This window comes from Chaetodon auriga, chromosome 18 (genome assembly GCF_051107435.1).
Source record: "Chaetodon auriga isolate fChaAug3 chromosome 18, fChaAug3.hap1, whole genome shotgun sequence".
Lineage (NCBI taxonomy): Eukaryota > Metazoa > Chordata > Actinopteri > Chaetodontiformes > Chaetodontidae > Chaetodon > Chaetodon auriga.
In genome coordinates, this window is record NC_135091.1 from 314,545 (window position 1) to 340,289 (window position 25,745).

Genomic DNA, 25,745 nt, shown 5'->3' on the forward strand with positions numbered 1-25,745 from the left:
CTTCCCTCTCGTGCCTTCGCAAGTAATCCGAGCATGATGCACGAGGTATTATCTTCGCACTTCGCACTCGCATTGTTAAAAAAAAACAAAAAACTTCCCTCGCATAGTCCAAAATCCGGGATATTTTATCTGACTCGCGGGCATCAGGGAGTCACTATCAAAATCAGGGAGACTCCCGGAACTTCCGGGAGACTTGGGATGTCTGCATTGAGGCCATGCTCTGTCCATGGTGCTGTGTGTGTGTGTGTGTGTGTGTGTGGGGGGGGGGGGGGGGGGGCTAACAGTAGGGTAACAGACAGTGTTTACGAGGACGCCTGCGTAATGACACACACACACACACACACATTCTGCTGATTCTGAACGTTTGATTTTAATGAGGAACAGAACAGACGTCGTCTCAGGTCATGGAAACATATTTGTACGTAACACACACACACACACACACACACACACACACACACACACACACACAGAACAAACCCCTCTGCTAACAGTGATGGACTGAGTGAGAAGTGATGTGCCAGTGGACCAGTGGTTAAAGGGAAGTCACAGGTTCAAGTCGGAGCAGGAGGTGCTGAGAAAACACTTGTTTACTCGTTTCTTTGGAGGACGAAAGCTGACTCATCAGGAAATAAATAAATGAACAGACTAAATAAAATCTTCAAATCAATCAAAGACAAATTAGAAAAAGGTACAAAAAACTGAGATGAACCTTTAATTTTAAATAAATAACTGAAGGTGAAACCATTCAGTCTGATTTATTCTCACATCGCAGGAAAGACAAAAATGATTTTTAAAACTGGGAAAATAAAACAAGAAAGTAAAAAAAAAGCTCATTTCAGGATTTCTTCTTCCCTTCATTTATTTTTGTCCCTGTTAAGCAGATTTGGCCCTCCATATGTTTACCAGGTGTGTCCTCACACCTGTCTGTGGATGACACACACGTCCATCTCACTGTCCGACGGGAAGTTTAAACAGTTGTTCGCGTGAACAGTTCAAACCCCGCCTCCTTTCTCACCTTCACACAGTGGACCAATCAGTGAGTGACGTGGGTGTGATGTCAGGCTCTTTGTTTTAGAATGTTGGAGACACAGATCCCCCAAATCTGAGGGGGCTGATCCACCACCCAAACAGTCCTGAAGAAGCTGTGGGTCACAGCTTTCTGCTCCACCTGAGGACAGGTGTCATGAAAAGACATTCATCCTGCAGAGCTTCAGGTGCTGTCACACACCGACCAACACAAACGACGACACCTCGTATGAACGGACACAACAGCTTCTTTCAGTGGTCAGGGAGAGAAACAGGAGGCGTTCAGGTGTCATCAGGACAGAACTTCACCTGGAAAGAAGCCTGCGGACAGACTGTGAGATACAGGCGACCATGACGATGATGACGATGATGATGAACAGAATGTAAATCTGGCATCAAGTTTCTCTACAACCCTGATTCCAGAACAGTCTGAACTCTGTGAACCATCAATAAACCAGAATCAGTCACCAATAATCAATCTGACAGCAGCTTCATGTGTTCATCTCCTTCATCCTTCATGTGTTCACAAAGTGGTGAACTCTCTCCATCCTCTGTGATCGACTGAGCCTTTCCAGGACGCCCCTTTCATACCCAATCATGATCCTCTCACCTGTGACCAATCAGCCTGTTCACCTGTGGAATGTTCCAAACAGGTGTTTTTGGAGCGTTCCACATCTTTCAGTCTGTGAAACGTGTTGCTGCATCAGATTCACAATAAGAGATATTTACAGAAATCAATGAAGAACATTAAACATGTTGACTGTGAGCTGTTCTCAGGTCAGTTTGTGTCACAGAGGATCAGATCAGCTGATCGCTTCCTGTTTATTGATGTTTCACACAGAGCCCTTGCGTCGCTGGAATCTGGTTTTTCTTTCATTGAATTCATTGATGATGCTGAAGTCCAGCTGTGGAGACGGTTGGACTGTGTCCTCCATCCGTCTCTGTACTGGACACATGGATGTGAAGCTGATGCCGCTGAAACACGTGACTCTGGAGAGTTAAAGAGCTTTTCAAGATGTTTCCTTGATATAAAAATAATACGTGAGCTCAGGATCTAACAGTTAGAGGTTAGTTCTTAGAGCAGGAAGTCACACAGATGAGCCTCAATCTAAACAACGAACCTTAGAGTTTGTACCTCGAACACATGAAGCTTTTTCAACTGCAAAGAGAAGACGACCGTCCTGACTGTCCCCTCAAATCTCTGAGACACTGAGAACATCTGAAGAAAGAACATCCTGTACAAAAGGTGCTTTTAACAAATATTCTGATTCTGAAACATTAATTTCTACTTGATATTTACACATCTCTAGATATTTATCTACAAAAGATCTCCTGATCCAGAGTTTGTTTTTGGATCTTTGGGACATCATCTCGATCTTTGTTTTTATTATTTCACAATCTCTACATTTTTACGCATTTTCTGGCATCTTGAAACGATACGCTGCCAATTAAACATAAGTTTTAGAATAATTATAAATTATTCTTTTATAATCACAGGAAGTAAAGCAGAATTGATCCTCTCTAGCTGTTCGTGGTTCTTTGTAGAATATGTATTTTTCTGACTGGCAGGCTGATCTGTTCACTGCTCAAAGAGTTAAAATATGACCTTTTTAACCCGTTTGACTGATTCAACAATCTTGTTTTTGCATCTTTCGGTTCATCCGTTCACAGTTTTGATGTTCAGCTCAGTTTCTGGAACTTCTCTCGCAGGTTTTTTACGATGCTCTGCTGACCAGCCGCTGTCTTCTGTCCGGAGTTTGAACTCGATTTCTTGGACTCGTCCTGATCGTTCGCCGTCGTGGTGTCGAGGTCCTGAGGCCTCGGAGGCTCAGTTTTGGCTTTCGGTTCCTCCCTCTGTTTGTATTCATCAGACTCCTGATAGACACGGCAGCGGTCAATGACGGCCATGATGGAGATCTTCTCCCGGCTGGTCGGAGAACGGATCTGAACGTAGTTGTCCTCCCCCTCTTCTTCTTCTTCTTTGGACTCTTTAGCTGTTTCCAGAGGCTCTGGCTCAGGCTGTGGGAGCTTCTCCATGACGATGATCTGGTGTTTGGGGTTGTTTGGTAGCGGTGCCTCCGCTGCGACGTAGTAACCGTTGTAGTTGCCATTAGCAACCTGGTCCTGGAGCTTCTGCAGCTCAGTCATCTGTGCTTCGCCCAGCCGAGGGTCCAGAGAATTGGCTCTGTGAAGACGTTTTCTGCATTCCTCTCTGCTGGCATCCCAGCTACTGTGAGATTTGCTCAAAGAAACCTCCCCAGAAGCTTTGTCAGGGAGGAAGAAGCTGGAGGAGCAGCTGGAGTGCCTCCTTAGACCTCCGTCAAACATCTGCTCCGAGACAGAGCGACTCCGGCTTCCAGGACTCTTCTGGGAGCGACCGTGGTCAGAGTATTTGGAGCAGAGTTCTCGGACATCGGGCCAGTTAAAGCCCTCGATGGAAGAGGATTGAGGGGGGCTGAGGGGGCTGCGGGAGCGAGCTCGGCCTGGGGAGGCCACCCTCGAGCTGCCCACCGAGCTGCATGTAAGGCCTGGGGTTGGAGATCGGACCTGGTCTACAGGGCTTAGTGGTAGAGAGGTTTCCGGGTTATGAGAAACCAGTGGCAGAGTCAGGTTGGGTTTACCTGCAAAACATATAAGATCATGAATTCAAAGCACAGTTCCAGTTTTTCAGACTTGTTTTAGCTACAACCTGTGTGATCGTGCGTCAGCTCGTGTTTGTTGACCTTGTTGAATTAATGAGTAAACACAACGTTATGACAACTGATGGAAAACGACCAAAATAACACCAGAATCATCCTTAAAGATATGAACCAGTGTTTGAATGACCTCCACGCTCTCATCTTCCTTTGAAGGGACGGACAGTGAAAATGTAAACATGAAAACAACTTTAACATAAACTCCCTGATTTTGACAAAGTAATCTCGAATCCAAAAAGTTGGTATAGCCTTCAATGTGTCACAATCCCAAATCTGTGTGGAAATATGTCTTTAAATGCTTTTCATTTCAGTGTTTAAATCAGAATTTGTCCTTTCTTTTAATATGTTGAGACCATTTCAACTTGTACGTTCTTGCTACAGATAATGTCTGTACAGTTTGTTCGTTGGCTGTTTGACAAAATGAAATGAAACACAAAATTCAGCAAACTTGTGCAAATGAGGTGGAGTGGAGGAGACAAAGGCAAACAGAAATCTGAAGGGAAACAGTACCTGAACTCTCCTTCTCCTCCAGCACACAGGGTAAACTCTTCTTGCAGATCAGGAGACCCTGACTTCGCTGTCGGACCACCGGCTTGGTTGTTTTGATTCGCTGGCTGTACTGACGAGCAAGATGGAGGACTTTGCTCTTCGTCTTGTCTACGTCATCCAACTGGTTTGACTCCTCGCCAGGCCCCTCCCCCTCTACCTCGGCCTTCAACTGAGCAACTCGACGAACCGGAGCCCTGACGACGACTGCCTCTTCCCCGAAAACCCTCAGCGAGTCCTTCAGACTTCTGGTCTGACCGACTCCAGACCCTTTGTGTTTGAGTGGCGAAGGACTCGTGGACTCCTCTGTGATGGTGCTGAGGTCAGATGCTCCTCTCTCTTGGTCCCAGCTTTGGTTTGTCGCATCAGGACAGGCAACGCTGGCATCTCTAGAGTTTTCTGGAGCTTCTCGATGTCGTTCACGCCCTTTGTCTTCACTTTGGGATCTCGTGATCTTTCGCTCCATTGTCTGCCAGATCTTAATCATTTCAGATGAAGGTCTGAACTCTTCATCATCATATGGATTGTCCTGTACACTTTGAGATCTGGACTTTTGGCATTCTCCTGAATCTTCTAGATCTGTGCTTCTCTGATCAGACTTCAAAGAGTCCAAAGAGTCACCACAAACACTGTAAACGCCGGTATCTGTGGATAAAGCTGGGTTTGACTCTGCTGAAAAGGGGTCAACACTGGAAGATGTGGTTGAAGTGCAGGGATTTGTTCGGATGGTTTCATCCTTTGGGATGCTGTTGAACCGGCTGACGGAGCTCCTGACCAGCCCAGTTGGGATGTACGTCAGACTCTCTCTGCGCTGGAGGCTGAAGGAGGCATCCTGGTTCTCGGCGTTCTCATAATAACTCTTGATTTTGCCGATGAGTAACTGGTCCTGTTTGGATAAGGTGGAGTCCCGCCTCCGCCGAATGCCTCTGTCAACATCACAGAGGCTGTCGTCCCGAGGTGAGAGCATGGTTAAATCCGTTAAGCCAAAGTTCTCTGCTGGATCCGAACAGACACTGTTGAGCCGTAAAGGTCGGTCGGCAGGTTCGGTGCTGAGGCTGAGACTGCTGCCAGTCCTGCTGGGTAGACGTGGTGAAGCACAGCTGAGGGAGCAGGTGTCATCCTGGACCAGGCTGCCTCGTTTGATGCTGTTGGTGAAGTGCTGAGCGATGGCGCTGGCTTTGTCCAGGACAGAGGAAGGAAGGATGCTCGTGGCTTCGCCCTCTTTTTCTGCTGCCTCCTCGTCCTCTGAGGATTCCCCACTACTCAAAGCTTTTGAATCTGAATCAGGCGTGGCAGAGGATGGTTTCTCTGTGCCATCTGGATCTCTTTCAGGTTCCAGTTCTTCTGATCTTTGAGGAGACACTGAGATCCTGGGAGGTGTAGCGGGCAAACTCTCTGGAGCAGAAGAGGGTTCTGGTTCAGATTTTTCTGTCTGTTCAGACTTCTCCTGTGGCAGTTTATCCATGGAGGCCTAGAAAAGAAGGAAATCCAAAGACAAATAATTAGAACTGGAAACATTTTCTGAAATGAAATGAAACCTGGTACAAGGACAAAAACCAAAGGAGAGACAGTTGGTACAAGTTGTTTGGTCTGATACACGAAAGTGAGTTACAGAAGCTGGTGGAACAGAAACCCAGACAGGAAGTCATGTCAAGACTCAGGAATAAAAAGAGAAATTTGGGACCAAACCTGCGAGTCGTCCACTGCTGTTACTTACCTGCTCACACGTCGGTTCAGCTTCACCTGGCTGGTTCTCTTCAGGAAGTTGTCCATCTTCTTTGTTAGCGCCATTAGAAGAGACGCTGCCTCCTTCGGCCTCCTTCAGCAAAGAACAAACACACCTTCAGATCAAACGGCATATTCAGCACCAGCAGATCATTTAAATATCAAGCAAAGGCCACGAGTAACAAACCCTGACCGGATTGGTGTTAATCCGTCTCATTTTTAAAGGGCATTTCACCCCAACGAGAAAAAAAATCCTGCTCTCCTACAAAATCCACAAATCCTGCTGAGATTTTCAAATCTGATTTTTGGATCATTTGAGCTTCATAAACTCAATTCCAATCACACCAACTGTCCTGTGGAGGGAGACAAAATCTCAGAGACGAAATGTCAGAGACAAATAAAACGACTTCTCGGCCAGATGAGAGAAGCAGGAAAATATTTTTCTCTTGAGTGAGTTGACCCTTTATGTCAAACGGACAAATATCAGTTTGGTGATAAATCCTCAGCAGCAGCATTGCAAATAAAAAAAAAATCAGCTTCACACCAAACAAACAAATTCATTGATGAGTCTGAGAAACCACGCATGCAAATAAGAGCAACCAAACACCAAGAGGCAGCAGCAAACATCTGGATCCACAACCTGAAGACCTTCAGTTCTGTTCAGTGTTCAGACCCACAGCAAGAAAGGTGGATCAAACACAAGCTGCAGGTCAGGCGTCAACTGAAGCTCCATGACAGCAAAACATGAACCGAGCTAAAAAGTACTTTTTCATTTAATGAATGAAGAGCTACACTGAAGAACTGCTGAGCATTTCAACAAACCGACTTGTTCTCCAGGTCAGATCTCCATTTACAACGAGAAGATTTCTTAAAATGCTGAGCTGAACTTTCAGTTTTAGGGTTTGACTCAACACGTCTGAACAGAAACAGTGCGTCAGCCTGGTGACTCCCAACATGCAGCTCAGCCGTTAGTTCCACACATGAAGCTCATGCAGCAGATTACTGAGAGCTCCAGACCAGCAGAGGGGGGAAGCTGTTATCCGTGACTTTAGCGTGTTACACAGGAGGAGGAGGACGGGCGGAGGGCAAGTGGTGGCCATGTTGGAGGAACCATGACGATGAAGAGCAGGCTGGCAGCAGAAAGCCTCACCGTCACCACGACCCTGTAGCCCCAGCAGGAGATGGCCGCCAGCACGGAGCTGGCGAAGTCGTCTACCTGGTCGTCCTCCAGCAGAATCTCGTCTGGCTTGCCGTCCTCTGTGGCCTTCTGATGAGACCGCTGCGGAGACAGCCTCCCCGCATCTTCCTCCTCGTCTTCCTCGCTGCAGATGAGTCGCTCCAGCGAGTCCTTCGTGCTGCAGAGCTCCTCCTCCTCCTCCTCCTCCTCCTCCTCCTCCTCCTCAGCAGCCCCGTCGGCCTCAGACTCGGCCAGGCTGGAGGCCAGCGTGCTGCTGCTGGTGGCGGGCTGCAGGAGGCGTCTCTCCGCTGGTAAGACCCCCTCACTGTCCGAGTGCTGCAGGACATCACACACCGCTGATCGGTCTCGAAGTTTCGATGGACTGATGAAGCTCCTCAGGCCCCCAGGGGCCCCAGAAGCAAAGGTTTACTCTGGATCGACGGGTTCTACAGTTTGATTATCAACAGCTGTGCAGTAAAATGTGACATTAATGCAGAAAATGAGCTACATCCTGATCCAGAGGAGCTCATTTCCCCTCAGCTAACCTAACTGCTTATTCAGTCTGTCTTCAAAGTGAACTGTCCCTCTTCAATCCAGACAAACCTGCGTCCCTGTCTCACCTACAGCAGTATGGACAGACTCCTGTGTGAAATGAACTTCTTGTTTCTTACCTTTAAGATGGCTGATGAACAGGAGAACCAGCAGCAGCAGCAGCAGCAGCAGAAGAGGAAGAAGAGCAGGCGTGATGATTGGTTAAAAACACAGACAGCAAAAAACTTCAACAGAATTTATCAGAACTATGATAGAAAGACGTCTTTGACCTTTGACCCAAACTGGACCAAAACATTTAAACCACAGTGCGAGACACGAGACAAGAAGTGACCTCAGTCACAACCACGTGTATTTTTACCTTTGCTGCTCTTCATTATTTGTTTGGTGGGCTCTGAAGAAGAAGAAAGGAAAAGAGTTGAAAAATCAAAGGAAAACAAACAAACAAACCTGTAAACAGGAAGTGCCTCATTTTGTTTGTGTGTTTACCTGACTGTCGTCGTCCCTGACGACCGTCTGGTGGACACTCATCAGGACAGGACAGAGCTTTCTTCAGCCGCTCGGGACTGTAACGATACCTGGGAGGGTCTACAGGTAAACAACAACAAGGACATCAACAAGGACATCAACAACATCGACCTCCTGATTGGTGGACGACCGCTCTACCTCCTGAGCCACAGCTGTCCTCGATACTTCAGTTAATACTTCAGTTAACATATCGATACAACACTCATCACCAGTATTTGTACTTTTGACACTTTGTGTTTTGCTGAGGATACTTGAAGTATTTGTACACTGTGGTACTGGTACTTGTATTAAAGTAAAGAATGAGAATACTTCAGAGTTGAGATTTTAAAGATAATTACTGATTATCAGTTCAATCAAATAATAAGAACACTTCATTTCTTTTTATCTTCTGGCTGTTTTAAGTTCACTTACAGATGGAATTCATTTCCAAGATGGCGTCTTTAGCCTGAAACAAACCAGACAACAGACAACAGACGTTTGTGCCTTCGATCGTGGTGTCGACACTGGTCATACTGGTCATACTGGTGCGTGTACTGGTGTGACTGGTTTCTGACCTTCTGTGGGATGATGGCATGGTGGTTTTCCAGAATGATGCGTTTGATGTGATGAGCCCAAAGCTTCTTCTCTTCCACCGTCTTCGCCTGGAAACATGAAAACAACAGAAACGTTTGTGTGTACACACGTGTACCCAGACACAGTACATGTACACAAACTGATGAACATGGATTGAGTACTTCAAATAAAACAAACGATAAAACGACACATTGAGTTGTCCTGGAGCAGATCCTGACCTTCCCACATCGAAATGAAACAGAGAAGACGAAGAAGAATGTGAGGAAGAAACACAGTGGTGTATTAAAGAGTACTGGTACATGAATGATACACGGAGAACAAAGTATTTTCAGTTACTGCTGAGACGTAGTCATGGCAACAAACTGATGACGGAGCAGAAAGACACAAAAGGGTTAAAGCGTCTTGTCGTCTGTCTGCGGGTGGACAGACGGCGGCTCTGCAGGTGGAGGACAGGTGTAGGTGGTCTCACCTGGACGGTGTGAGGCTGTTTGGGATGTTTGTAATGAGTCACGCTGAAGCTCAGAGAGTCTTTGGCGCTTTCGATCAGCATCAGAGTGGAGCACTGACAAGGACACAAGTACAGAAAGACATGTTTAGATTCTCTCTGAGACACTGTCACTTCTCTCACTTTGAGTTTGTCTTCATTAGTCTCAGAATTTATGTTTCATAAAGATTTGACAGAAGCAAAGAAGCCTCCATCACTGCAAAGGAAGGAAGGGAGGAAGGGAGGAAGGAAGGAAGGAAGGAAGGAAGGGAGGAAGGAAGGAAGGGAGGAAAGGAAGGAAAGAAGGAAGGAAGGAGGGAAGGGAGGAAGGAAGGAAGGAAGGGAGGAAGGAAGGAAGTGAGGACGGAAGGAGGGAAGGGAGGAAGGAAGGAAGGAAGGAAAGAAGGAAGGAAGGAGGGAAGGGAGGAAGGAAGAGAGTGAGGACGGAAGGAGGGAAGGGAGGAAGAAAGGAGGAAGTGAGGAAGGAAGGAAAGAAGGAGGGAAGGAGGAAGGAAGGAGGGAAGTGAGGAAGGAAGGAAAGAAGGAAGGAAGGAAGGAAGGATGGAAGGAAAGAAGGGAGGAAGGAAGGAAGGGAGGAAAGGAAGGAAAGAAGGAAGGAAGGAGGGAAGGGAGGAAGGAAGGAAGTGAGGACGGAAGGAGGGAAGGGAGGAAGGAAGGAGGAAGTGAGGAAGGAAGGAAAGAAGGAGGGAAGGAGGAAGGAAGGAGGGAAGTGAGGAAGGAAGGAAAGAAGGAAGGAAGGAAGGAAGGAAGGATGGAAGGAAAGAAGGATGGAAGGAAGGGGGAAAGGATGGAAGGAAGGGAGGAAGGAAGGAAAGAAGGAAGGATGGAAGGAAGGAAAGAAGGAAGGAAGGAGGGAAGGGAGGAAGGAAGGAAGGAATGGTGTGTGTGTATGTGTGTGTGCGTGTGTTTGTTGGTGTGTGTTGTATGTGTTGTGTGTTGTGTGTGTGTGTGTGTGTGTGTGTTGGTGTATGTTGTGTGTGTGTGAGTTGGTGTTTGTGTATTGTGTGTATGTGTGTGTTATGTGTGTGTGTGTGTGTGTGTGTGTGTGTGTGTGTGTGTGTGTGCGTTCCTCTCACAGAGATGTGTGTCTTGTAGACGTAGTGCTCGCCACGGCGTTTGGTGATGAGCAGCACGCGGTCGAACAGGAAGAGCGTTCTCTCGTTTTTGGCTCGATGGACTTTGAAGGTTCCCTCTAGAACCAGTTCTCCGTAGGTGGTGAGGTCCGGACCTTTCCAGTTCAGCAGCAGAGACTGAACCTCCTGAAGGAAGCACGTGAAACAAGCTGTTAGCTTAGCAACATGTCTGAAATCAGCCTCCGTGTTGTTTACTGAACAGACGCCTGTAATTGGTCGTTTCCCTCATTAGAACCACGACTCAGCGCAGAACCTCCTTTAGAACTCTGCTGTTTGAAGTCAACACACAGGGAACGTCGTGTCTGATGGAAAGAAGAGCGAGAGCCGCAGAACCTGCCTCAGGTGTCCATCCCTCAGTTTGGTCTGGGAACTTTGCTGGTTATTATCTTCACGTTGTCGTCAGCTGACAGCGGATCAAACCTGACGTCACCATCAGTGTAACTGTACCTCACACCTGTGCTTCAGCACCTGTGAACATGTGACTCACCTGCAGTCTGACGGCGTGCTCGTGTTTCCTCTTCATGTCGTTGATGTACCAGGCGACTCCGGTCATGGTGTAGATGGCCTCCTCCACCACTTCATAACCCTCTTCCTCCGGGTCAAAGTGCTTCGCTATCTCCTGCACAAACATCATCATCATCATCATCATCCTCATCATCATCATCATCCTCATCATCATCATCATCATCGTCATCCTCATCATCATCCTCATCATCATCCTCATCATCATCATCATCCTCATCATCCTCATCATCATCCTCATCATCATCGTCATCGTCATCATCCTCATCATCATCATCATCCTCATCATCATCATCGTCATCCTCATCATCCTCATCATCATCCTCATCGTCATCGTCATCATCCTCATCATCATCCTCATCATCATCCTCATCATCATCATCATCCTCATCATCATCATCATCATCCTCATCATCATCCTCATCATCATCATCATCGTCATCCTCATCATCGTCATCCTCATCGTCATCATCATCATCATCATCATCATCATTATCATCCTCATCGTCATCATCATCACAGTGATGCTTCCATTGTCTCTGCTGTCATTTGGCTTCACTTTGTAAATCTGTTCAGTATAAATAAAGTTTGATATAATTGTTAACTTTTGCTAAACAAAAGTTAAAAGTGCTTTAATTCAATGTAACTTTACTGTCATTATATTTGAGTACAATGACACACTGTTGCAAACAGACCTGCTCAAAGTATTTTAAAGTAATTTATTACTTAAAGTACTTTCAGTCACAGTTTGTACTCTGAAAACATGTTACAGAGGCAAAAAAATCAAACTGAGGAAAACGGACAGGTGCGCGGCAGCGTACCTGGAGCAGCAGGTGGTATTTGAGGATCCTCTGAACCGGTTTGAGCAGGTATGAACCAAGAGGCAGCGAACGCTTCAGCGATGCCTGGCGCTCCCGAAAAAACTTGGCCAGAGATTTATTCCTCATGCACTCCGTCAGCGCTGCGACCGAACTGCAACGAGGGGAAAGAAGGAGGTTTGAACGGTAGCACGGAGTTTCATCAGGTGAACGGGAAGAGGACAGGTGTGAATCGAGTATTAACAAGTGTGACCAGACAGAACCAGGTGTGAACAGACAGAACCAGGTGTGAAGAGGCAGAGCCAGGGGTGAACAGACAGAACCAGGTGTGAACAGACAGAACCAGGTGTGAACAGGCGAAACCAGGTGTGATGAGTATTAACAGGTGTGAACAGGTAGAACCAGGTGTGAACAGACAGAGCCCGGTGTGAACAGGTTTTATCTGAAGCACTACTTCGATACTGCGTCAGTACTTACTTTGGGTAGTTGGTGCAGTACTGTGTGTAGATCTCAAAGTACTCGCTCTGAAATAAGACAAAGTTTTTATAAACTCAGAAAATCGTCGTTACAAGAAATAAAGTTTAGCAAATCTGATGTTTTCACGTCTTTGTGATTTCATGAGAAACAGAAAAAAAACATTTATCTCAAAAATGAAACGAGGAAAAAACCCTGATCAATCAATCAATCAATCAATCAATCAATCGATCGATCAATCAACTGATTGATCGATTGATGGATCTTTGGTTAAATCACAGCAGTGATTTGAAAGAGGTCAGAAACTGAACGTCCATCGACTCACCTTCATGACGAAGCACCTGGCAACGGCGACGGGGTCGTTGTCACACAGATCGAGATCCTGAAGCAGCTCGCTGTCAACGGGAAGCAGCGGCGTCACCGTGACGACCACAACAACAACATCAGCGTCATGCCGAAATGTAACGTGCAAACAGCCGATGGATTTGATCAATACTCACCTGTTGAACTCGTAGATGTCCTCGATGTTTCCGAACAGAGCGCAGACGTGCTCAGGACGGATCGACAGATCACACTGATCGATGATGTGAGCCAGGTAATCCTGGGGGGGGGGAGTTCAATAAACTTCAAAAAGATGTCCTCAGCCAATCACAGCCGGAGGAGGGACACCGTCAGTATCAATAAAGGTTTCCTTCCTGTCATGTCTCTGAAGCTGGCAGTAATCTGATTACTCTGTTTGGATCACATCTGAACTTTAAGTTTGATTTCATCACATTTTATAGATTCTTGTATTTTCATTAATTATTATGAATGAATGAATTCTAATTTCTTCACCATTTAAACATTTTGAATTCATCTGAAGTTTAAATCAAAACTCTCGATCAAATCAAAAAAAGATTCATTTTGTTCATAAAAACATTATTTCTCATTTTTTAATGGATTTTAATTCAGTCGCAGCAAACATTCAGTAAACACGTTTGGACTGTTTTTAGGAATAAAAACGTAAAAAGATTGAAGGAAACGTTTCTTAAAGTCTTTGATTCTCGTCTCGGTTCATCTGATTCATCGTTTGCTCTGTTTTTAATCGTTCTTAATTATCTGATTGGTTTGTTTACTTGTTTGGAACTAAACTTTATTGATACTGAGCTGGATCACATGTGACAGCCGGCTGAGTTCAGTTCAGGGTCTCACTCTGACTGCGGGACGTTTCTGTGTTTGTACGGCAGCCTGCAGGTTCAGATCTGCGCTCCGGGTCCAGGTTTATCTGAGATCCTCACGGTTACATAACAACTTAATCCATCTTAACGCCTAATTATAGTCTGTGATGCGGCGCTAGTTAGAGGACGCTCCTTTGTCCCAGCGTCACCTGAACTACACGCAGGTGGTTTCTGAACACAGAGGAAAGACGTGATTTCTGTTTACGATGTATTTCATGTGTTCATATCTCATGTGTTCATGTGTTTAAAAGGGTTCATTCATTCTCGGCTGCTTCATCAAACATTGAAACACTTTGATCTGAAATGTTGGCCTGTTCCTTTGATTCCTCTGTCCTCTGTCTTCACCGTCTCAGAGGCCGAAGCGTCTTCGGGGACTCACCTCTACGATCATGCGCAGGTCTCTGACGTACATCCTCTCCGTCTCGATGATCTCCATGACGACTCGGTCCAGGTAGGTCAGCTGAGGGTTCGGGGCCATGCTTTTGGTGATGAATGGTGACACCTGCTGGCGGCGGCTGGCGGCGCGACTGGGCGTGAGCTCTTTGTTGTTGTTGTTGTTGCCTATGAGGCCGAGGCCCCGCCCCCTTCTGTCAGGCTCTGGACGAGGCCACGACACCCCCTCGGCGTCCGCAGCAACCCCCGTGGGGCTCAGGTCCGGGTCCGGGTCAGTTTGGATGGACGGCGGCGGGGCGAGGCCGTCGTCTCGGGACGATCCGGACCCCGACGACAGCGTGGAGATCAGGCTCAGCGGGCGGCGGTCGGAGGAGTCGGAGGGCGTGGCAGATGGAGCGCGTTCATTACTGCTGATGGAGGCGGTGGACAGGCGGTGGGACTCTGAGGAGGGGACGGGTGATTGACAGGTCTCATCAGGATTACATCATAATGACATCACAGCTCAGAGACAACTGAAACACCTTTAACTCGTCTTCACAAACACAGCGCAGACGAGAGAGCGTGAGAATAAAAGCACAGAAGAAAACATGAAGCTCAAAACTCGAATCTTTCAGCACGAGGACAGATCAGCTGACGGAGACGCTTCGTCCTCCAGCAGCTGCACGTCCTCACACGTCCACCAGAGGCCGCTGTGATCACACTCAGACGGACTTTCACAATAAGAGCACAATATTACCACAGACAGCAGATTTTCACAATAAGAACACACGATTACCACAGCGGGCAGACTTTCACAATAAGAGTTCCAGCAGACGGTTGGGGGTTTTCTACATGAACAAACAGACTTTAAGGAGTTGGTGTTTGTTCCTGAAGATGTGGAGATGTGATGAACAGCAGCATGAACAGACTAATGCTAAGATTATTGAGAAACTCCCTGAGCCCAGAATAAATCTGTCAATCATCCGTCTGTGAACATCAGGAGGTTTCAGCTCAGGAACCGAGAGACCGAAGCAAATCCTGAAGGGACTCGAGCCTCATTTACAGAAACGAGACGCTTCAGCAACGAATAGAGTTTAGTTTAATAAAGCTTGATTGACTGTGGATGGTCCGTCTCATCACTCCAATCGGCCAATCACATTACGTTACATCCCACACATCCAGTCACGTCCCAGCAGCAGGTTCATGGCACTGATCAGATCATTAACACTGATTGATTGGTGAGTAGTTGTGATCACATTCATTCTCCGTGTTGCTTCATGCAGCATGCCGTGATTCTCTGTGATTGACGTGGCGACGGCGGCCATTTTGAGCACTCATGGTGTGAAACTGCATGAAGGAGAGTTTTCTTTATCAAATGACACGTTTGACTGTTTTTCTCTCATTTCTCTGAGACGACTTCGACTTCGTGTTTTTAAACTGCATTTTAATTTAACACAAAAATAAAGTCAGAAACATTCGTCTCAAACCAGGGCGGAGTCACATTCAGCCCGCAAGGATGTTCAGAAATAAACCTTTATGTTGAGAAAACAACATAAGATACCGTCCGTGTGATCTGACCTTCGTGGTGGACGTGACGAAGAACCTCTGAGCTGAAGCTGAAGCTCCAGCAGCGTCTCAGCTCTGTGCTGTCATGTGAAAAACCATGAAGAGGAAACACTGAGGATGTTCCTGCTCTGAAGAACTGAAGCTGCTCTGAATCTGAACCTGCTGCTGAGCTGAAACTCCTTCAGGTGTTCGTGAGACGTTTGAAGACGAGTCCACAAAAGGAGCCGAACACATTTACTGTTTGATGAGACGACCTGCTGAGAGCAGCTCCACACTGACCGAGCCACATCGTCATCGTCATCATCATCACTACCCTCTGACGTCAGAAACTTCACCAGTGACCTCATTTATTTGTCGATCAGATTGAAAAAGTTTTTCTTTGTTGTAATCTTTGAAAAGTTGCAGTTTCATGCCATTGCTGCTCAGAACAGCCGCCGTGCGGTTGGTCAGTGTTAGCGAACGTACCGACTAACCATCCGTCAAACGGTTTGGTTAAATATCTGAAGAGCAGAGACGCCGACGGTCCACCTGAGACACAACAACCAAACACAAAGAACGCGTTACAACAGAAAGGTGCTTCTTCTTCTTCAGCTGATTCTATAGTCGTTTATCTGCTGACAGATGCTGACAGCGTTAGCTCGTCAGTCCACCGCAGCTGAGAACTCGTCCAGGTGTTTGTTACCTGAAGCTGTTTGTCAGGCTGAAGGTGATGCAGCAGCACTGAACGCTGCGAACATGACTTCATCAAACACACCTCAACTCAGTGTGTGTGTGTGTGTGTGTGTGTGTGTGTGTGTGTGTCCAGCCTGCAGCTTGTGAAATTGTTTTCATTCAAACAGCACACACACACACACACACACACACACACACACACACTGTCCGTTAGCTGTTTGGCTTCCTGCCAGTGTGAAGTCAGCGAGGCGTTCACTGCCCCAGCAGGAAGGAAATCTGGACTCCAGCACTTGGACTTGATAACATGTGAGCGCGTGGACCAGTCACAGCTCAGTGTTACATTCAAACACACACGGTGACCTTTGACCTCTGCAGCCGTTAGCACCAACACAAAGATCACAGCATGTTTTCTAGATGATGAAAAGTAAAAATAATCAGAAAAGAGCAACAAAGTTTCAGTTTAAAAGCTTTTAATGACTTCAGATCGTCACGTTAACTGTAAAGAGTTTAAACGTTTTGGGATTAAAAAGACGAGAACGTGAAACATCCAGAACGTGTGAGAACGTCCCAAACTTTGAACTCACCGAACCAGCGGCGGACAAAGACTCGTCCGAGCCGCCGCCCCTCCCTGACACTCCTGAAGGAGATCTTCACGTCCTCCTCTGAGCACGAACACCTCACCACAGCAACATCTCCTCCATCTGCACCTCCTCCAGACAGACTGCGCCACAGACTCCTCTGATACCCCATCAGCTCAAACACTGACCCCCACACAAAGACACAACGCTCAGTTCTCCTGCAGCTTTAGAGACACCTGAAGGCTCCACAGGTTTGAAGAGAGCGAAGTGAGACACGGCAGTGAAACACACACACACACACACACATACACACACACTGTAAGGACAGAGAGGAGAGAGGAGGAGGAGGAGCAGGAGGAGGAGGAGGCGCGAAGAGGAGGAGGAGTCACTCCAGGAAGGATGAGTTATTTCAAGAAAGGAAAGAAAAAAGGAAAAGAAGGAAGAGGAATAAATGAGGAGCAAGAGGAGAGGAGGGACAGGAGGAGGTGCTGAGGAGGAGGAGGAGCTCCTTCTGAACTGATGATTTTTGTTTCCATTCTTCAGATTTTTGATTTTTTTTTAAATTTTGTTTTCAAAAGTGATGTGAATAAAGTTACTATCAACTTTTTCTGCACACCTCCAAACACTGCAGTACCCATGTGCCTCGGCTGCTGTTGTTATGGAGACCAGGCCAGTCACCGTGGTTACTGAATTCATCCAAACTGACCTGGAGTCAGATCTCTGACAGCTGGTCACGGTGCGTTCACTGTCTCTTCACTCTGTGACCACAGGTTCATTTTTCAGGCTGCTGTTTGTTTGTTTGTTTGTTGTCTGTTTGTTCTGATGATGTCGATAATAACAACTCTGACATAAATCTGTTTTAAAGGCATCAAAGCTTCAATTGTGAAGCTTTCAGACATTTTCTCAGTGAAACTGTCATAGAAACTAAACGCACGCCGTTCGAGTCCGTGTGAGTCACAGCGAATGTGGGTTTGTTTGTTTGTGTCACTGAGCGTCTCGGGGGGGTGGGGTTATGAGGCAGGATAATGGCCGACTGTTCTGGAGACACAGCGGAGCTCTTTAACCACAACGTCTCATCCTGATGCAACACATTCACACATTCAGACATCCCATCGGCTTCTGTTAGCGAGGGTGGACAAAATATTAGAAACCCCTGATGAACAGGAAGCTGCTGTGGACGGCTCCACCTGCTCCGGGTTTCATTCTGCTGCTCTGGTTTCCTGCAGGACAGCAGACCCATGACAGAAGCCCGATGAAACCACATGAAGCCTCTTTCCTCTCACCTTAAAACAGCACTTTTCTAATGGAAGTTTTGTATTGGGTTCAGGACAAAGACTCACTGACAGATACACGACATGGCCAGAAGTATGGGGACGGCTGATACTGCGGCCTTGTATGACAGTGACACGTCATCAGCTGGAGTCTTTCAACGAGTCCGTCCAGAACATCAGGGTGAGGACGACTGGACTGGGGCCGTCCACATACTTGTGGCCACACAGTGGAAACAGGAAGTGAGATGTGATTTACTTCCTGTACTTATCAGATTAGACAGCATGCTCTCTGCTGACCTCAGATCTGTTTGTTTTTGCTTTGATGTCCCTTCTGATCTCAGACCAGCAGATAAGCTCCATCGTCTCCTCTGCGGTGACTCATGATTGGTTGGTTACAGACAGGAAGACACGCTCCCTTCTGAACTTGTGACCTCACTTCCTGATGTGTAATCAGCTGCTGACTCACTCTGATATGAATCTCCTCCTCTGTTTACCTGCTCAGCTTCACCTCCTCTCTGTGGGGGAGGAGGGAGAGTTTAGCTGTGGGAGGGTTATCAGGGAGGAGCGTCAGAGTTCCTGCATACCTCAAATGCCTCGCTGTGGGAGGATTAACCCCTCATTTCCCAGCAGCCCAGTGAGATCTGTCCTCCAGAGACTTCCTGAGCTGGACACCTCCAGACCCTCTGAACCTGATCCTAGTTCAGTCTGAGGACGGAGCTCCGCCTCCTCAGGTCGGACATGTTGCCGTGTTGCTTTAAAACACCATGAACACAATGACTAATGTCCAATCAGAGGACAGACAGAAGGACGACAATGAAGGAAGAAGACGAGATGGACGAGCACATGAAATGTCTACAGGACAGTCAATCAACCAATCGACTGGCTCCACGCTCAGGCGCACACTTCCTGCTGGTAACACCTGGAAGGTGTGTGTGTGGTGTGTGTGTGTCTGTTTCTTCTGAACGACACTATTGATCGTATTGATTAACTTCATACTTCCTGTCTGATGCTCCACGCCGCCGTCGTCGTCGGATGTGATGGATGTGTGTTTCTAATCCATCATGATGAGGATGAAGAACTCTGTTAATCCAGCTCAGAGAAGAAGAACCAGAACAGATTACAGCGAACAACAACGACTCACTAATCCCCCAGATCTGACCAATCAGCAGCTCCGATCACCAGCAGCTGACTCAAACACCAAAACAGGAGCAGGGCCTCCGTGACGTGACAGTCAGCTGATCATCGTGATCAATATCACAAACCAGTATCAGACACTTCAACCAGTAAAGAATCATCACAAGCCCTCCAGACTGACAGAAACCAGTATGTCCCAGTATTAACTCCAAAAACCAGTATCAACCTGGAAACCAATGGAAACTTCCAAAATCCAGAATAAACCAGTAAAGACGCCACAAACCAGCAAAACCAGTTAAAACTAGACCATGTGACTCATAGTAGCAAATAATAAACCAGAACAGACTGCTGCAGCACAAACCAGAACAGACCAGTAAAGACAAGTACGGACCAGTACAGACCAGGACAGCAGCACCTGTATAAACCAGTATACATGAGTACACACCAGTACAAACCCAATATAAACCAGTATAAACCAGCACAAGCTCAGCTGAACCAGTGTTGCTCTGGTGATGGCGATGGTGATGGTGATGATGATGATGATGACGATGATGATGAAGAGACATCCTCTCTTATGTAACACAGGTCAAGGCAGCTTGTTTCCATGGTGATAAAGACTCTGGTCATGTGACCTGAGATTAGCTTCAAGTGCAGAGACAGAGACACACACACATACACACACATGCACGATACTGATGTCATATCCAATAATCAGGAGGATCCAGGCGTGTGGTGGGCAGGACCTCAGGTGGTCTGTGACTCTCAGTACTGGTCCAGCCATTAGCCTGGGGGGCCGTTGTGACATTCAGAACAGACTCTGGATCAGATGTTAGATCATCAAAGACGCTGACCTGCAGGCTGACCGCCAACCAAACCTCTAACAAAAAACAGCACGTTTAAGCAGCGCGTCCACTGCATCCGTCCCCTCCAGGGGTGGACTCACTGCTCCAAACCGAGCTGTCTGATTGGCTGTTGTGGATCCATGTTAAAGGTTTCTGATCAGTGGACTCAGTCAACGATCAGTTCAATGTTAACATGTGTCTTTACATTAACTCTGATTCAGAACAAATAAAACATCCCAGAGCAGGAACTCACACACTGATCCTGATTCATCTGAACGTTTCTGTCAGCGCTGTGATGGAAACACACACGTCCACCTGACGACAATCGATCAGCCAACCAACAGAAGGCCGATCAATAACTGAGACGAGCTGAGTCTTAAATTTTCAAACTCAACCATTCTGACGTTTGTGTGGAAGCTGTAAAATCCCAGCTTACCTTAAACAGAGCGCTGTCTGCAGAGCAGACAGACAGAGACAGACGAAGGTCCAGCTGAAACCAGGTCTGTCCAGGTCTCAGTGTGTCCAGGTCTGTCCAGGGCTGTCCAGGTCTGAATGTGTCCAGGTCTGTTCAGGTCTGAGACGGTCCACCTGCGGCTCTGACAGGAGGGGGCGGGGCTTAATCCAATTAGTGTCAGTGTGAGGAGCGGAGGCAGCGCGGCGCCCCCTGCTGGCTGCTTCCTGTCACACTGACGCTGAACGTGTCAGCAAACTGAAACTGGTTTTGTTGTTTGTGTTGAACTCGATTGTTCAGAAACAGACGATGAGCCTCGAAAACACTCGAGCTTCTGAAGCCATGACATCATTTTGCGTAAAGGCACATTCGCTCAGAGAACCAAACCTGATGCAGAAATGATTCACTGATGCTGACGGTCGTAAATAAAACCTGAACGATGTCGCGTGACCTGAAGGAGAAACAGCCGACAAACAGACGTCCTGTGGACTCGGTGACATCAGCTCCTCGTCACGGAGCAACTGAACCAATATTTATTGATCGGGTGTGTCTCAGACAAACTGTCACCAGTGATCCAACCTGCAGCCCAGGTGAGCTACGATGTGCAGGACGGACAGAGTCTCATCAGCAGAAAGGACAGAATTCCTTCATTTTCTGACGTTTACATGAAAAGTTTAAACCATAAAAACAACCAATCAGAGAGCTGAAACACCAGAGACAACAAACGCATCATCAACCAATAAAAACATCCGTAAAAGAAGACAAATATTGACCGAAGTCCATCAAGTTTAACACAGAATGACTGAGACAGCCGTCAAGACCCTTGTCCGGTGTCTGCTCTGTCCACTGTCTCACCAGACAGACAGACAGAGAGAGAGACACAGAGAGAGAGTGAGACAGAGAGACAAAGACAGAGAGAGAGAGAGAGACAGACAGACAGAGACACAGACAGAGAGACACAGACAGACAGACAGAGAGAGAGACACAGAGAGAGAGTGAGACAGAGAGACAAAGACAGAGAGAGAGAGAGAGAGAGACAGACAGACAGAGACACAGAGAGAGACACAGACAGACAGACACAGAGAGACAGAGAGAGACACACAGACAGACAGACAGACAGACAGAGAGACACAGACAGACAGACAGACAGAGAGACACACAGACAGAGAGAGACAGACAGAGAGACACACAGACAGATGTGTATTGTTCTCTGTTTCTGGTTCCCTCCACCAGCGACCTCAGAGAAGAAAGACAGCACACATGAAGACAGACAACAACAAAGACTCATGTGTCACAGCTGGGCTGCGGACAGACAGACAGAGAGACAGACAGAGAGACAGACAGAGTGGACCTGCAGACAGCAGCATTACGACCCGGGCGGCTGTCTGAATGAACTATCAAACATGAAAAATGATCCATCACACAAAACCTGATCAATACACTGATCAATACAGCGCACAGGTGGTCTACCTGCTGATTGTTACCAACAAAGGTTTCCTGAACACACATACACGGTGGCACGGTGGCAACACTGTCGCCTCACAGCAAGAAGGTCCCGGGTTCGAATCTCGCTGTGGGCACCGGGTGTGTCCACCATGCCTTCGGTGCCTGCTGCTCGAGGAGGGCCTTTCTGTGTGGAGTTTGCATGTTCTCCCCGTGTTCACCTGGGGTATAAAATATAAAATATACCCCCACTAAAAACTGACCAATGGTGACGCAACAGAATGGGTCCCCGGGCGCCGGTCTGGCTGCCCACCGCTCCTGGTCTGCCGCGGAGGAGGGACGACCAGGATGGGTCAAAAGCGGAAGTCAAATTTCACCTCCGTGTGCAGTGTTTCCGACCATGTGTGTGTGACAAATAAAGGGGAATGTCTCCCCCCGATTCTTCTTCTATACATAACATGCTGCTGACGAAGACGAGGGTCTTACCTTCATCCATCGGGACGTCATTGGAGGAGCTGTGAGATCCTTCAGGCATCACACTGTCACCTACACACACACACACACACACACACATGAATGTCAACATTTGCTTCCTTGTTTACTGTTGTTGATTTTACATTAACTCTGTCAGAACAAACAAACAAACAGTTTGTTATCGCTGTGACTTCTTCTGTTAGCACACAAACCTGCAGGTTGGTGTGTGAACTTGTTACACATCAACATCCACAGAGCAAAAACATCATCATCATGCTAACAGGAGCCGCTAGCAAGAGCTGCTAACAGAAGCTGATTAATCAGTAATGAAAATAAAGCAGGACAAAGGTTGGAGCGTCCTCCTCAAGGACCATAAAAGACCATAAAGTGTCATATCAGACTGCGTGCCTTTGAGCAGGGCAGCTGGTTCAGATGTCGTGCAGTGCAGTGAATCTGAGCTTTGAGGTATCTGTCAGGAGTCCAGCAACCAAAAACAAGTATTTCAAAGTCGGTTTTAACAGGTTCTGACACGTTTAAAGACACACTGTGGACGTTTCGGGCGGAGACGTTTGAGCTCTGAACCTTCAGTCTAACATCGAAATGTGACAGACTGCTCGTCAATGTAATCAGCTCTCAATGCGATCAATATCCCATCGAGGGTATTTGCTCCATCCCTTCTCCTCGCTGGTGGTCTTCAGTGAGGTTTCATGTGTTACACGTGTCACGAACGCACCACCTGACTGGATAAAGGTTCTTTGCTTCAGACGTGTTGAACACGTGGTTTAGGTTCTTCCCATCATGCTCTTGTTCATGAATCTTCTTGATAATGTTCTTTCAGTCTGTTTCTGTGACCTCCTCTCTGAGCGTCCTGCTTTCATTTCAGTCTGTGCGTTGCACTTCCTTGTCGAGCCGCAGGTCAAAGTTCTAGGTCTAGCCAGGTCCCACCTGGTTCCTAGTCATTACCTCATTCAGTACCTGAATGAGTCCTTGAACTTTCTAAAGAGCTGAAAGGACAAATCACCTGCAGCAGAAATGAACCCAACTGTTTTTTGGTTTCTGATTTTAGAAAGTCTGGACTGTAAAACACAAACCAAACCAGAACCAGTCATTTCCACACAAACCGTTTCCTGGCAGCAGTTTCCTGAAGTGTCTGAGTCCATGTGTTCATCTCCTTCATCCTTCATGTGTTCACAAAGTGGTGAACCTCGCCCCCTCTATGAATGACAGAGCCTGTCCAGGAGTCCCATCCTTTCTGGAGGACTGTGGACTCGTGTTCTTTAAACGGCTGCTTGTGAAAATCAGCGTAAACACAGTTTGTGGTTTCTCAGGTGACGACACCTGAACCAGCCGTCTGTGTCTGACAGACAATAATGAGGGCAAAACAAAAGCACAACTCTGCGTGATGAGCGAGACCAGGACTGAAGAACCAGACCGACGGCCTCACAAACACTCTGATATCACATATCACACCTGTCCGCTGTGAGTTTGAGGAGTAAAAGGTGTTGCAGTGCAACAAGTAACCAAGTCCTACCACTTCCTTTTACTCTGTCAAATTATCACAGATACTTGAACTGCAGTATTTATACACAATGTGCGACCGCAGGACGGCGCAGTGACGACATCTGTCCGCCAAGTCAACTCAGCGCAGGAGAAAAGATAGATAGATACTTTATTCATCCCCAAGGGAAATTCACAAAAGAAGCAGCACAAAACACAAATCAAGTACTTCTAACATGTACTACATCTACTACATGTACAGCCCTCATTAACAGCCTGTTAGCTGCTGTCACAGACGTTGCGAAGGGTCACACGCTAGCATTAACTTAGCACGGCAGCTAACATTAGCTTGATGTGTTCCTGTTTAAATGACATATTTTAATACTTCATCGTTAACATTAGCTTTAAGTCGCTCAGTGCAGGAAGTGAACCCTCCATGTCTTTATCTGCAGTGCAATGCATTGTGGGACAGGAGGTCATTTCTTATCATTTACACACATAATGGGGACGGAGAGACGAAGAGACAAAGAGTTTTCATCCTAAAACATTCGAAACATTGAGATCTATTCTTTCATTTATCAGCTGTCAATTGACTAATGATCAGGCTGTGGTCCAGGTGTGGTTGCCGTGGTAACCGCAGTCCTGTCACACGTCAGTGAGACGGAAATCTGTCTGAACATGCGCAGTCTGCCGCCTGTCAGAGCCTGATCAGGTCGGGGATCTGACCTGTTACCATGGACACACGTTACCTGATTCTGATTCAGTTCCTTCTTTCATCGATGAAAGTGCGCATGTCAGAGATTTACTGAACATAAATATCACACACACACACACACACACACACACACACACACACACAAAGATCATTATCATCATCATCATCATCATCATCATCATCAACAACAACAACAACAACAACAACAACAACAAACACAGGGAGTACCCGTGAAGTTTTCTCATGTGAACCTCTGACAGAGGAGCTGATTTCTCTCCTGCTGCCTGTTTTCCTGCACGACTCTTCGTTTACGAATACTTAATTCAAGTTTGTTTTTGCTTTTCTCAAAGGTACAAGCATCACCACACGCGTCCTTCCAGGCTTTCCTGAATCGCTTACATCTGTTGTTTGTGTCGGCACAAAATATTTCACCGAGCAGCTTTTAAACTGATAAAGCCTCTCAAGAGTCAGACTCAATTCCCGCTTCCTCAGCGCTGACTCGCCGCCGCTGTTTGGGCGTGTTTTGGGGCAAACGGCTGCGCAAGAAACCGGCAAAAGTTTAAATACACGAAAATAAGTACAATCTTTAGTAAAATACTGATGCCGAATTAAACGGCCCTTCCATTTGATTGTACAAGTTAAGTTGTAATAAATATAGCGATTTTTCTTTTTCCGAAAAGCACGTAATCCTTAAATTGCAAGATTTCCTATTGGAGTTCTGCATCAGCAACCCCACCTACATGCCAAGCTTCCAGGGCAGCTGGCGAACTTTATCTCGTCGTGACTTTGGAAGACGATGATTTGTTTTAACTTCAGGACAGTTTGAAGCAGAAGAAGACAAACTAAGGACTCGGTCCAACACTAACATTCACATTAGTGTCAGAAGAAGAAAGTGAAGCAGAATAAAAACACACTTCCGTGTAAAGTCACAGCTGAGGAAAGTCAATTTCTTTGATTCATCAGTCAGAGACATCGGAGCACATTGTCCCTGAATGTCCTCAACAAAAACAAACAGTTTGACATCTGTGAGTTTGTTCTGGGACGTTTTCTAAACACGAAGACAAAGTTTGAACTCACCTCAAAGAAGCTGAACTTTGAAACAACGCGTCGAAAACCTTCAGTCTGAGTGTCCGTGAACTCCTCACACGGTCCCTCATTCAAGCCTGTCTCTCTGTCCCTGTCTCTCCCCGTCCGTCTCTGTTTCTCCCTCTGTCTCCCTCTGTCTCCCTGTCTCTCTG

The 25,745-nt window shown here is 46.9% G+C and overlaps 1 protein-coding gene across 2 annotated transcripts; it reads right to left on the reverse strand.

Moving 5' to 3' along the window:
- Positions 1-351: 351 nt before the first annotated feature.
- On the reverse strand, positions 352-25,745 carry LOC143336196 (pleckstrin homology domain-containing family G member 3-like). 2 transcript variants are annotated; one of them, XM_076756174.1, is made up of 19 exons: positions 25,585-25,745; positions 22,308-22,367; positions 13,872-14,326; positions 12,776-12,876; positions 12,601-12,670; positions 12,279-12,325; positions 11,805-11,955; positions 10,949-11,080; positions 10,405-10,587; positions 9,293-9,385; positions 8,805-8,891; positions 8,662-8,695; positions 8,212-8,310; positions 8,084-8,116; positions 7,845-7,855; positions 7,147-7,509; positions 5,989-6,090; positions 4,236-5,742; positions 352-3,650 (listed from the first exon to the last, which is right to left on the reverse strand). In XM_076756174.1, the coding sequence occupies exons 2-19, from the start codon at positions 22,354-22,356 to the stop codon at positions 2,710-2,712; spliced, it is 4,458 nt and encodes a 1,485-aa protein (XP_076612289.1). In that variant the 5' UTR covers positions 22,357-22,367; positions 25,585-25,745; the 3' UTR covers positions 352-2,709. The 2 variants fall into 2 exon arrangements, with proteins under 2 accessions (XP_076612289.1, XP_076612288.1); XM_076756173.1 differs by lacking the exon at positions 7,147-7,509.